This window comes from Helianthus annuus, chromosome 16 (genome assembly GCF_002127325.2).
Source record: "Helianthus annuus cultivar XRQ/B chromosome 16, HanXRQr2.0-SUNRISE, whole genome shotgun sequence".
Taxonomy (NCBI): domain Eukaryota; kingdom Viridiplantae; phylum Streptophyta; class Magnoliopsida; order Asterales; family Asteraceae; genus Helianthus; species Helianthus annuus.
The window spans coordinates 118502319-118516917 of record NC_035448.2 but is presented as its reverse complement, the minus strand read 5'-3'; the positions used below and the strand labels follow the sequence as shown (position 1 = coordinate 118516917).

At 34.5% G+C, this 14599-nt stretch overlaps 1 protein-coding gene and 1 non-coding gene across 3 annotated transcripts; both read left to right on the top strand.

The window, feature by feature from the left end:
* Positions 1-4835: 4835 nt before the first annotated feature.
* LOC110917308 lies at positions 4836-9518 on the top strand. Of its 2 annotated transcripts, XR_002580470.2 has the most exons (10): positions 4836-4997; positions 6926-7011; positions 7099-7340; positions 7417-7615; positions 7707-7817; positions 7951-8491; positions 8591-8683; positions 8765-8872; positions 8962-9108; positions 9234-9518. XR_002580470.2 is itself a non-coding variant. In XM_035985209.1 (6 exons), exons 2-5 carry the CDS (start codon positions 8312-8314, stop codon positions 9073-9075), a joined length of 495 nt encoding a protein of 164 aa, XP_035841102.1. In that variant the 5' UTR covers positions 7692-7817; positions 7951-8311; the 3' UTR covers positions 9076-9108; positions 9234-9518. The 2 variants fall into 2 exon arrangements, 1 of the variants encoding a protein (XP_035841102.1); XM_035985209.1 differs by lacking the exons at positions 4836-4997; positions 6926-7011; positions 7099-7340; positions 7417-7615 and having other exon boundaries at positions 7692-7817.
* A 4526-nt stretch (positions 9519-14044) lies between these two features.
* On the top strand, positions 14045-14115 carry TRNAG-CCC. Its single transcript has one exon. It is a non-coding gene; the product is annotated as a tRNA-Gly (tRNA).
* Positions 14116-14599: the final 484 nt, after the last annotated feature.

Genomic DNA, 14599 nt, shown 5'->3' with positions numbered 1-14599 from the left:
GGCTATTCATATCATCACATATGATGAAAAAAAAGATGCTTTCCTGTATGTTCTTTTCATATATAAACATGCAAAGTAACATAAAAAGCAAAACTGCCATATTAATATTTACATACTACACAATAAAAAATCAAGCCGGAGGTCTCACTGGTAGCAGTCCTCTCTATTTCTATGGGTAGAGGTAAGGTTGTCTAAATCTTACTCGCCTCAGACCCTACCTTAGCTTTGTTATGGGTGGGATATACTGAGTATGAGGATGATGATGACAATAAAAAAAGAAAATTTAAAGAAAAAACATGCTTTAACTCTAATAAAAGAGATTGGGAAAGGAGAGCGCTAAACGAACCCACATCACCAAGCTCAAAAACTTAGGAGCAAAGTAGAACCGGACCACGCTACTTGTTTGATATAAAATCTATGTATAATACTTAGGGGGCGTTTGGTTCGCAGAATATTTTGGCATTAGAATTGGAATTTGTATAGGAATTAGAATTTTAAGGAATTGGATTTGGAATTTAAATATTTCAATTGGAGTTGGAAATTGTTGGAATTGAAATCTCAATTCCATTTTTGATGCGTTTGGTTGTCAGGTGGAATCCATCGGAATCCATCACCCTGGCAACCACAACCTCCGGTTCGGGTCAAAACGTATGGGTAGAAACAGAACAGGTCGAAACCGTACTGGTTAAAACGATTCGCGTCTAAACAGTTCGAGTCATAACAATTCGAGTTGACACAATACGGGTCGAAACGGTTCGGGTCAAACGGTGGGGGTAAAATCAATAGAAAAAGGTTTGACATGCAAATGATGCATAAAACTCATTTTATTAATGAAAATGGCATTATCGTCAATTACCGAGTCCATGCAAGAACTCTATGTTGTGGTCAGTATAAAATTTGACAAAAATTTCTAAAAATCCCTAAATATTATATTACAATAGTGGGTAGAAAGCTTGGTGCCAAAATATAGGTTTAAATATGATTTATGCCAAAAATGCCATTTAATTAACAAAAAGCTTTTGTTTTACGATATCGTGCATAACTCTTATTTCAGACCAGAAACGGATGTCAAATTTTTAAGACATACTAATATATCAGTAATAAAGGTTTTTGTCCTCTCACATTTTCAAAAATCTCGTTTTAATGATAAAAGGGCATAATGGTCCATTTTTAAGCATTTAACGGGAACATGCAAATGAATCAGATTTCTATGGAACCATATAGTATAATCTCAGAGGGTTATACTAACATGTATGTAGTCCAAAGGAAACCTAAGGCATAAATAAACTAAGCTAAATCGGATCAGAACTGAAAGTCAAAGCAAAAGTCTACTTTTTCGACTTTCGGTTGCGAACCGAGCCTAAACTCAGAATTGTCGGGTTGAACATGCCTAAACATGTTCTTATATTATTTACCAAGTTATTTAAGTGTTAAAACATGTTCCATATCTTCTGCATTATCAGTTATGAATTATTTTGTTAAAACTAACTCGTTTGACTTTTTGTTCATATATTTGACCCAACAATTGACTGAGATAACGTGATAATTAGAAGGTGCCCTTCTAAGGGTTTAACACCTACATAATTACCAACATAAAGCCACTTTCAATTTGAAAAATGGTTGGACCGTTAGTAATTAATCACAAAGTCAAAGCGTAATTACCATATCTTTGACTTTCGGTCATTAAGCTAATAAAACCTTAACTATAAAAGCTAAGAACGCTTACAAGAGTCCTTACACGAATATTGAACTTGAGAAAGCTTCCTTGAACACCAGGAGGCTCCATAGAGTGAATTGAGAGTAAAAATTTCAAAGTGTGCATGAACAAATGAAAACCCAAGCTCTTATATAGGAAAATGGATGTTCTTGGATCATTGCATCTGTCCCTAGGAGGTTATCAGATGTTCACTGTAACACCCCGTGTTTCGAAAGTCAAAGTCAAAGTCAAGATTGAAGTCAAAGGAAGAAAAGATTGCTAATTGCAATCTGTCACTCCTTACTCAATTCCTGTTTTGACTTCTTTGACTTGTAGATAATCTATTTATTTTATCGCATTAGTTGTATTATGTGGAGTACTTGTTAATAATAGAGGTTTATTCGCTATTTATCGCATGTTTTATCGCTTTATCGCTTATCGCAATCGCGCTCGCAACTCGAATTATGCGTTCTGGATATTGTTTTACGTGTGCGTGCTATTTGTGTGTTATTTGTGCATGTTTATTTATGTTTATAATGTGGTGATTAATCGAAACGCTATCGCAATCGAATCGCAAACGCTAAACGCAAGTTAAATAGGATGATTGTATGTTAGATATAGTAGTTGGGATTAAAAGTAATTAATGAGAAACTCTATCACATCGCAACGCTTAGCACGCAAATCGAAACCGCAAAACTAGTCGCGCCAAACACTCCAATCGAGTGGCCAACCGACCGAGCTGCCACCCGACCGGACTGCCACCTGAGCGAGTTGCCACTCGATCGAGGTGCCACCCGATCGGGTTGCCACCCGATCGACCAGTCACTCTCCTCCATTTCCCCCACTTTCCTTTTTGGGAAACCCTATAAATACCTCTTGTCACATCACAACTTCACCTTTTGCATCTCTCTCATCCGAAAAGCGTTCCTTGCCCACTTTTCTTCAGATTTCTCGCGATTCTTGTAAGTTTTCAACCTAAATCTTGTACCTTCTTGATCTACATGCACCCCTACACCTTTCTATCTTTTGAAAATTAACTTTTAACGGTGAAATCACTAGATTTAAGATGTTCTAGGATGATGTCACCATGGTGTTCTTGAGGATCCTTAGTCCTGCAACGTCTTCTGAGGATCCTTAAATCAAACTGAACTGAGGATCCGCGATCCTGGCTGCACTTGAGGATCCGTGATCCATATGCTTAGAAATTCTATCCCTAACAGTAAGTATTGACTCTAATCCCACACCAATGACCCTAATCGACTACCACTAATTATAATTTACCATAATGGGCCATCCATTACCTTGATTTACCTTTAATGGCGATAATTGAACATCAACCGCTCCAATTCACTATCTATTGGCCTTAAATTATCATCAAAGTTCTTAATTGACCATCATTCATCCTAATTAAACGTCAACCAAAATAATTTGACTAAACACAATAATAAATGCCCCAACTTACCATTAATCAAAGTTGACAATCAATAACTCTAGTCAAACATTACTAACCCTAAGGCTATGCGGTACGGGGTTCGTCCCCGCCGCGTCCCGGTACGAAGCCGCCCCTCTCCATTTCATGCCCTCCATCGCCGTTCCAATTTTGTCGCCAACATCGGGGTCTCAACGTTTAGGACGGTCCTCCCCCTTCTCCCAAATCCAAAATCAAACACACTTCGCAAAATCATCGTCGCGGAAGATTCCGTCGAGAAACCACCGCCGCACACCTCCAACACTGAGATCGGCGGCCACCTGTTTGACTTCCTGTTTGTGTCACAAGACACCTCAACTTCGTCACTACTCTGGGCCGTAACGTTGCTCGATTCGCATCCGGAGGTTTTATCTAGGGTTAGGAAGAAGTCGCAGGGATCTAGTCGCTGGAGGGTGGTGGGTTTTTGTCTGAAGCAGAGAAGCACAGTTCTTGTAGGTTTTGATTATTCCTTTCTGTACAATTTGTTAAATTGGGTGGTGGGTTTTTGTCTGAAGCAGAGAAGCAAGTTAATTTGTGTTGTTGTTTGGTAATTGAAAGTGAATGTGTGATCAAAGTTGTTGATATACATGAAACAAAATTGTTAATTTCTTGTTAAGCTTGCTTGAATATGCTGTTTTGTTGCAAGACCCATGTGACTAATTGTGTGAATTTAGTTATTATCTTGTGAATTGTTTAGCTAGGGTTTTGTATAATTGATTTGTTTTGATTGGATTCTTTTAGGCATTTCTTCGAACAGTTGGTGGAGGTTTAGTGTTGTAGGAGTGAAATGACTTCTACTAGTAGTTCTAGTAAATCGTTTAAGGCGTTTCGTCGAACGGTTTTAGGGTTTGGGGGTGATCACACTCAGGTGCATTCTGAGGAGGTGAAGAATGAGCCGAAATCGTTACAAGATCGTGAACTTGACGAGTTTCAGAATCAAGTTTTTAGCCAGTTTAATCCGCTATCAGCTTCTTCTACGGATGACTTTCTCTCCATTGATTGGATGTGTAAACTGCTAGACGCGTTTGTCGCGTGTTTAGAAGATTTCAAACTTGTTTTGTTGAACAACGAAAATGTTTCAAAACCGCCTTTAGATAGGCTGCTTATGGAGTTTTACGATAGGGATATCAAGGCTCTTGATATCTGTAACGCTGTTCGTGACGGGATTGAGAAAGTCCGGGTATGGAATAAGCATTTAGAGATTGTTTCGAGCGCTTCTGATTCGAAACAAAGGAATGCGATGAGTGAGTGGCAGTTTAGGAGGGCGAGAAAGGCGTTAAATGATTTAGCTATACTTATGCTCGACGATCATAAGGACTCCGGATCTGTTTCTTCGCATAGAAACCGATCGTTCGGGCGTCAAAACAAAGGGAAAGATGTAAACCAATAACGAAAGCCTTGACACTCGAGATCCCTTTCGTGGAGCGTGTCTAATTCGTGGTCAGCAAATAGCCAGCTCGGTTTATAATCGAGCCAAGCCCGAGCTTGCCGTAGCTCGGCTCATGAACAACCCTAGATATACTTGAATTTTAGAATAAGATTAATATATACGGATAGGAGGAGTAAAAAAGTTAATTTAAATTTTTAAAATTTATCTATTTAAATGGGCGGCAGATTATTAAAGGCAATTAGGCGGTAATTACAATTAAAACTTTTTTATTTTCCCTCTTTCTCATTATCAAACTGCTATCCAACCACGTTTCCCAACCTAATTCTGGTGATCAAAGGGAAAATCGAACTTGACGACTTGTTCAATCGCTAGAAGGGGTCAACTGCCGGTGATCGGAGGGTTACCATTGGTTCAATCGCAACCTCAACCACCTTGAATTTTAGGTCAGTAAACTGTAAAAGATAGATGATTATGTTCAATTAAAATATGTTCAAAGGAAGGATGTTGATGAAATCGGCGATGTAGATCTGGAAAAGTGTTGTACATATCTGTTCATATCATTAAGAGTAGATAAGTTCATACATTTGATTTTGGTTTACATCAGGTTCTTATCTTCATGAATATTCAATTGTTGTAATGGAATTAGTCCTTAATTTAAAGTTGCGTATAGTTTGCAGGTGTAACCATCAGAAGCAGCCTATATATTTGTTGTTTTCCATTGTTTTGTAATTCTTGATTTTAGTCTCAGTGAGTTGGTCTAAGTAATTTTAGTTTAACAAAATTTCACCTTTTTAGTCTATGTGGTTTCTAAGGAATGCTGAAGCTTGTGCCTTGTATCTCCCCAAATATTTGATCAATTGCCACCCGTTTCCAACAAAAATTGTTCGTTCCGACTCTTCCATATTGCCCAACATGTCACCCTTATTATTCCTTGAACCACTTTTTTTCTTTACTTCGCATAAGCTGGGTATCTTCAATAGGTCCTTGGTTGTGAAAGGCGAACACTTGTGGGATTTTACACCAAAGACTCACCTTGACCCAGTCGATTGGGAAGAAAGGGACCGCGAACCTGAACAAAAGTGCTCTGCATGATTTCACTGAAAAGGCACCATCCAATTCCAGGCCCCAGCTCCATCTATCGCTGCTGTGATCCGAGAGAATGAAGTTGTAAATTAAGCTGGTACACTGCTGAAATTCATCCAGCTCTGAACTAGATTCTGGATTGCTCTGGCAGTTCCACCAGACGGCCCAATGTTGCTGTTGGGTGTTTATTTTCTCAGCAGCTACTACTGATGCGTTCTTCCTCGATGTTGGGTTTCAAGCTTCAACCACACACAAATAAAAACTCATGAAAATAGATTTATTTTACTGCTCAAAACGCACACTTTTATTCATTGCCAAACCAAACATATACACACACATTTAGCTACGTAAATGAAGGAAACTAACTAACCAGCACTCCTACAAATCAGGATTTAGGAACACTAACCATGACTCAAGACCCACTATTTGACCAAATAAAAACATATCCATGTGACATAAATAACTTTTCTGCTGATTCGTTTGACCCGTATCCGATGACGAGGCTCCATTTCCGGTACCCGAAAACCTATATTAAAACCCGTCAAGATTAACCTACACTCACCCCCTTATTCTTGAGCTTGATCCGTTTCTTGCTCCTTGATAAAACCACACAGGTTCCTTGTTCCGACTCGAAATTCATACTTGCGCGATCACTTCACACAGATCCGACTTAACTCCTGCTCTTCATGTTCTTTTGCTCACCCGTTTTAGCAGCCCGATACCAGTGCCATTGGTATTGTTTCATCATCGATGCAGCCCCGAAACAGACCCAGTTCAGCTCTCGAATCACACCGGTATGCCTCTTGCTGATCACCACTTTACAAGCCATCAATTGCAGCCTTTCGGACCATCAGTTGCTGCACAGCTACCTTTCTTAACCTTTTCGTTTTTTACTTGATATTCATTCTCATCGTGACTCCAAATTTCAATTCATACTTGCTCGATCACTTCACACAGATCCGACTTAACTCCAAATTTCATTCTCATCGTGACTCAGATCATCTGTTCACCTAAAATCCTTTTTCTGCCTTTGATTTCCTCTCTCGATCACATAGATCAGCCTTCCTTTTTTTCTTCTTTCTGGATTGATTCACACAGAACCTGTTCACTCAAAACTACCTTTGATCGGATTCAACACAGAACCCTATTGCGATCACACATATCACACTGTTCACAGTTGTATTATATTTAGGATACTTGTATTTCTTTTTTTTCTTTGTTTCTTGCATGTTATTCTAATATTATATATTAAATATTGATATTGTATTATATGTTTTTGAATAAACAGTATGGGTAGGCGCAAACAACTACGCATCACTTCTACAGACATTAGTAAAATGCAAGATTATCAATCAAATTCTCATGATGCACATGGTACTAATGCAAATTATCCAAATTCTTTGATTTATTGTTTGTTTTCTTCTTCTCATTGGTTACTTTTTGACTTTTTGACTTTGACAGGAAAAGGAAATGAGTATTTGGAAGCTAGACTAGCGAGGATTCAGGAGAACCAAAAAAGACTACGAGAATTTGGAGTTAAAAACATTGTGGACTCTATGGAAAGTCTGGTAGACAGTAACAAAATGAAGAAAAAACAGTGAAGAAGAACACTCATGCGGGGGATGTAGACTATATTCCAAATCCAGGTGATGATTGTGGAAGATAACCAACAAGTTGGTAGAAGTGTTAGAGTACCCAAAAAGGTAATTTGATTATTCAAACTTTGTTTATTTTATTTTATATAAACTTGTTTTCTAACGAAAAATAAATATGTTTTAGCGACACCGTTCACAATATATTCCACCAATGTCCATGAATAGAGCTGCTAATCTCACGAAACTACGCCGGGTGCTTGCTCCAAATGTCTCTCAAAAGGTTCCATCTACTTCAAATGCAACAAAACCGAATAAAGCAGGAGCAAATAGAAGGATGATTCTTGTTGATGAGGATCACGACGAGGACGAGGAAATATTTCAAGGTATTATTTTGTTAATCTTAAACTTTATTCAATCAAAAGTACCTTTTGTCTTCTATGCTTTAAGAAGGTAACACAGTGGATATGGAAGTAGATGACGCATATAAAGACATAGACGAAATACAAATGGTAGATCACAATTATTCTGAAGATGAACACAATGATCAAGAACAATTGCACGACCCTGAAAAAGATAAAGCAACAGGTTCTGATTTAAAATATATATAAGTTTTTTTGAACATTTAACGGTATATGCATTATTATTTTTGTGACTTCATGAAGATGATAATACATATAATGTTTTTTTTATTTGTCTTATTTTATCGAAACTTGTTTAGGTGCTCCCAAAAAGGTTAGAGGTCATACCTAAAAGGCCGAAATATGGAAAATGAATACTGCTGAAAGAATAGCCGTCACATTTAACGACTTTGGACAACCAGTGGGGGAAGAAGGCAAAGAACTTGTTCAGTATCTTGGGACACTTGTGAGGATGGCTGATCATGTATCAATTGAGCATTCTGACTGGAGAAAAGTTCCCATGAAAAATAAAGAGGATATGTATTCACTTGTTAAGTTATGTCTTTTATCAAACATGATATGCATCCATTCATTAAGTTAAGAGGTATACGCTAATATATATGTAATTTTTTTGTAGTCCAAATTTGCTATTCATCCAGATGAAACAGGTCAGGTTAAAGAATGGATATTCCAAAAAATGGGGAAAAATGGAGAACGTGGAAAGGTTTATTAAAGTCACGGGGATATGATCCAAGCCTTACTATTGACGAAATTGTGACGCAACAAACTAATAATGACGATAGAGTGAATCCAACTCAATTTAAAGAACTTGTTACTCGTTGGTTCACTCCGAAATTTCAGGTAACAATGATATGTAAATTTTATTTCTTATGCAATATATATAATTCTGAAACTAGATGAAAGAAATCCTATCATGTGTTAAATTACCATTTACTATAGACTACATGCGCTGCAAAAAGATTGAGCCGCTCAAAGATGAAGGATCCTCATGTAACCGGGACAAAGTTGTTTGCTAGACTTGCTCATGAAGTGGTATTATTCTAGTTATTTTGACATATTATTATAAAATTTAGTTTTTCATTTCTTTTACTAATCATTAAGCATAAATTATAGGCAACGAAGAATGATGGTGTATACTCGACCCGAGGAGAAATGTATATAATAACAACTCGCATTCGTAAAGACGAAAGTTTTGTTGATGATAAAGCAGCTAACGTTGTGGTAATGTATTTTTATGCATTAAAATATTTTTACATTTCATGTGCATGTTCACTTTTTTTATAAGCTTACTTATATTATTATGTATTTAGGCTTCACTAAAAGCTATTGCAAATGACTCTGCAAGCAAACCCATACGCATGGTTTTACAAATGATGAATACTCAAAAGTTAAAGGCCCAGAGAAAAGAGGGTATGTTCGATTAGTAGCCTACAGTTCTTAGCAATATAAACATACAGGTACTTACATACATGTACTACTATGTGGTCTTTTACATGCACACACACACACACACACACACACACATATATATATATATATATATATCTTTGTATTGGCATTTATTCTCATTTAAATTTTTTAGGTCCCTCGCGTTGGTTCTTCGGCTCCTAGGAACTCGTTACCTAGCAACGAATTATCATCTTCAAGAAGTGACGATATTGATGACAGAGCTGAAAACATGTGAAGCCTTGGAGGAATAGAGATAACAAGATTAGTGGATTGCTTGGAACTAAGTTTTTTTTAGAGTATGATTCGTATCGAAAGAACGTTTTGACTTCTTTTGTAGACATTCATTTGTTTGCTAAGATTTACAGTATGTTTTGGATCCAACTTTTAGTTGAAATTATGACATTATTATTTTTCTACATGTTTTCATTTTTATTTCTATATTATATGGTAAATAAATAACAACTAAATTAATGAAATTAATATGATAAATGTTTGTAGTGGCATTTTATTTTGTGGCAAAAAATTATGTGTCACTAAAAGTAGTATAGATATATTACTGGGAATAGTTTTTACTGGCATAAAAATTGTGCCACAAAAGTTTTATTTTTTTATATTGTGGCTAAAAGAAAAGTGCCACTAATAACTAAAAAAATTATAGAGGCACACTAAAAAGTGCCACTAAAGGCTTTTAGTGGCACTGCTTCTAGTGACACTTTTTTTGTGTGCCACTCATTTCTTAAGGAGTCTTTAGTGGCACTTTTATGGATTTTGTGGCACTTTTTGTGTGTCACTGAATGGCATTTTTTTTGTAGTGTACAGATTTCTAGTGCTGAGTTTGCTTTGGTACAAACAAAGTGCTCAAGAAAATGCCAGTCTGTCTGTGTTCCAAAATTGTCCATAACGCACTACATGTATATATACGTACAATTTCTCATTTGCATGCTATTTGCTGTGTATGAATAGAAGAGGCAATAATTAACCATATGAGATCGTTATATTGTTGAAATACATCTATATGTCAGATCGAACGTTTTTACAAGACTTGATGAAAGTTTCATAAATTTAAAGTTTGGTTCATGTACATTGTTAGACATCTTCCTTTTTAGTTAAAAGAGTAGTTAGGTATTAATTTCAACGAGAAAGCCTCATTTAGCTTACTTAGTCACCGTTGTTTGGTAAAAATTCTAAAATGGTCCCAAGGTATAAAATATTACATCAAAAACGACATTACCGTAGCTCAGAAAGCTTGTATGCATGATTATGTTCCAATTGCAATTAGACAGAAATACCAATGTGCTTGCTTATTTAGTTAAGGTAAAAGATAATGAAATCTTTGTGTGTATGTATGTTTTCATTCAGGCTAGCAAGAAAATGAACAAGCAAGCAAGCATTTGAAGCTAATGCAGGCAGGCATTACAAGAGCAGGTTATGTAATTTTAACTTGGTTTAGGTGTCAATTTTGACTCATTTATAAATTGGTCAATTTGGCTGTGTTTATATCTCAAACCGGTCAATCTTTTATGCTTATTTAAATGATCACAAATGACCCTCTAACCGGTTCATATTTCCATGTTTAGTTTTACTTTAAAGTTATGGGTTAGGATCAAATACAAAAGATAAAATAAATAAGAAGGGTAAAAAGGATTTTAGTCCATTGATCTTGGATTTGGAGTGTTGAGATTAGTTATAGGGAAAGGAAGATAATAGAAGGGCATAACGGGAATCCTATATTTATTGATTTTCTCTCTTCACATGCCAATTCCCCCATCGATTTAAAACATCCATAACTTTTTCATACGATATTTTTTTTTTTAAATTTCATCATAATAACGAGCGTTTTTTTTATCTTTAATATGAGTACCATATTATCATATAAAAATAAAATAAAAAATTTCATTTTTACTGGGTTTTTTTTTTTTTTTTTTTTTTTTTTTGCATTGTGTTAAAAGTTCAGGTCATTGTGTCTTTTAACTGGGTTTTGGTCAGTACAGTTTCTATACATTGTGTTATTATCAAAACCTATAACACAATGTTAATTTGGGTTCTATCCATTGCGTTTTTATAAGAACCTATAACACAATAAATGACACAATGAAGATGGTGTTATATATGGGTTTTTTATAAATTGTGTTATTAGTTCAGGTCATTGTGTTTAATATGTTATTCATTGTGTTTTAATATGTTGTCCATTGTGTTTTAATAATTTGTTCAATTTTTTTTATTATCTTTGTTCATTGTGTTTTAGTTTGTTGTGTATTGTGTTTTTAGTTTGTTTTCCATTGTGTCTTCATCTGCTCTCCATTGTGTCTTTTATCTGTTGTCATTAATTGTGTCTTTTATCTGTTGTCATGAATTGTGTTTTTATTTAGTCTGATACTTATTGTGTTATATGTTATCGCCATTGTGTTATACGTTATGGTCATTGTGTTTTAGTATGTTGTCCATTGTGTCTTTATATGTTGTCATTGATTGTGTTTTTGATCTACTTTACATTGTGTTTTACATCATGTCCATTGTGTTATTATCAAAACCTATAACACAATGTTAATTTGGGTTCTATCCATTGCGTTTTTATAAGAACCTATAACACAATAAATGACACAATGAAGATGGTGTTATATATGGGTTTTTTATAAATTGTGTTATTAGTTCAGATCATTGTGTTTAATATATTATTCATAGTGTTTTAATATGTTGTCCATTGTGTTTTAATAATTTGTTCAATTTTTTTTTATTATCTTTGTTCATTGTGTTTTAGTTTGTTGTGTATTGTGTTTTTAGTTTGTTTTTCATTGTGTCTTTATCTGCTCTCTTGTGTCTTTTATCTGTTGTCATTAATTGTGTCTTTTATCTGTTATCATCAATTGTGTTTTTATTTAGTCTGATACTTATTGTGTTATATGTTATCGCCATTGTGTTATACGTTATGGTCATTGTGTTTTAGTATGTTGTCCATTGTGTCTTTATATGTTGTCATTGATTGTGTTTTTGATCTACTTTACATTGTGTTTTACATCATGTCCATTGTGTTATTATCAAAACCTATAACACAATGTTAATTTGGGTTCTATCCATTGCGTTTTTATAAGAACATATAACACAATATATGACAAATGAAGATGGTGTTATATCTGGGTTTTCTATAAATTGTGTTATTAGTTCAGGTCATTGTGTTTAATATATTATTCATTGTGTTTTAATATGTTTTCCATTGTGTTTTAATAATTTGTTCAATTTTTTTATTATCTTTGTTCATTGTGTTTTTGTTTGTTGTGTATTGTGTTTTTAGTTTGTTTTCCATTGTGTCTTCATCTGCTCTCCATTGTGTCTTTTATCTGCTGTCATTAATTGTGTCTTTTGTCTGTTGTCATCAATTGTCTTTTTATTTAGTCTGATACTTATTGTGTTATATGTTATCGCCATTGTGTTATACGTTATGGTCATTGTGTTTTAGTATGTTGTCCATTGTGTCTTTATCTGTTGTCATTGATTGTGTTTTTGATCTACTTTACATTGTGTTTTACATCATGTCCATTGTGTAATATGTAACTGGGTTTTTGAATTTTTTTTTGAAAAATATAACAATATGATACTCATATTAAAGATAAAAAAAAAACGCTCGATTTTATGGCATAATTTTTTTTTAAAACAAATGATGTATAAAAAAGTTACGGACGTTTAAAAATTGGGGGGAAAATAACATGTGACTTGCATGTGCATATTCTCTTTCCTCTTGTAGACAAAATTACCCTTTCCATTTAATTCCTCATAGGACACTTGTCACTCTCTGGTGGCTTATTACCTTTCTTATTTTTAAATACTTTGTATTATAACTTAACCCGTAAAGTTATATATTTACTAAGGCAACAGGATGTTAAAACTCTTGTTGCAGAGGTACATATGTTTCATACTTCTATAACGAAAAGCGTTCGTTTTTATTTATTTATTTTTTCTACTTGTGAAAAGGAGCTGCTATTAATGAAAAGATCAACTCAGTGAGAAAGATTCAGCAGCAGCAGCTAAACAGCAAATGCTACTCTGTAAATGTGAAGAGATCACTAAAGAAGTATTATTACTTTTTTTAAGTTTAGTTTATTTATTAATTTATCTTATAACTGAAAGCATTGCATGTTCAATGTTGTGTGCAGTTTCTCAAGTATTCAAATGCTACCAGGCGGAGCATATGTTGTGTGCACTTTCTCGAATAGTTTGGTTCGTACCAAACGGAGCATATTTTTTTTTTTAAAAAAAGAGTAAACTGCCATTTTGGTCTCTGAGGTTTGGTCACTTTTGCCATTTTAGTCCAAAACTCAAACCTTTTGCATCTGGGTCCCTGTGGTTTCAGTTTTATTGCCATTTTGGTCCAAAAATGAAATCAGGTCATATTTGTCTTATAAAATTCTGCAATTTTGTCATTTTCCTCAGGGGCAAATCAGGTCATATTTGTCTTATAAAATCTGGTATTTATTTATAAAAAAAGAAATGACCATTTTGCCCCAAAGGAAAAGGACAAAATAGCAGGATTTTATAAGACAAATATGACCTGGTTTCATTTTTGGACCAAAATGGCAATAAAACTGAAACCACAGGGACCTAGATGCAAAAGGTTTGAGTTTTGGACTAAAGTGGCAAAAGTGACCAAACCACAAGGACCAAAATGGCAGTTTACTCTTAAAAAAAACTAAGTTGCACTATACATAAATAAAATAAACGACTTTTTATCTTAAACAACTCACTTTATAAATTTTTTAAGTGGTTAAATATTTTGTTTCCATATAAATAAAATAAGTGAACATACAAGGCAAAAACTTTACTGGTTTAATCAATAAATTGGGAAAAAAAAAAAAAAAAAACACGTAATTTGTCTAAACGAAACAAAATATTGTAATACAATTAAACGTTTTACTGGATAATACAATTACTATATGGAGAGTAAAACAAAAAGCGCATCTAGTGTAGTGGTATCATAGTACCCTCCCACGGTACTGACCGGGGTTCGATTCCCCGGATGCGCATAAGCAATTCTTTTTGTCACTTTTTTTAAACATAAATATGTAATTTCAACAAAAATTTTTGCAGGATATGATGAAGCTTCCTTCAAAAAATACAAAGAAAAGTAACAGAAACAGATGGGAAAATATAAAAATAAAGGTGTAAACAAATAGAACATGTATAATAGATTAATATCATTTTATGTCGTGTGATTTAATTGCATATTCAAACCATATGGAGTGGGGTTGTTAAACATGTCATGTTTGCGGATTGATAGGTCGAATTCTATACAAACCCGGCCTCGTCATAAGTTCTAATATTGTGACATAAAGATGAACCCGAATACGACAAGTGTATTCGTAGGTTGAGAGAAGTACAACCTTTTTAATCCAGGAAATGATTATTGTTGTGATTTGAAAACAATAGTTTATAGGTTATTGTTGCAAAAATAGTTGAACATAGTCAATTATCATTCAGACTTTTCACTTTTAAACAAAAAAACACAAG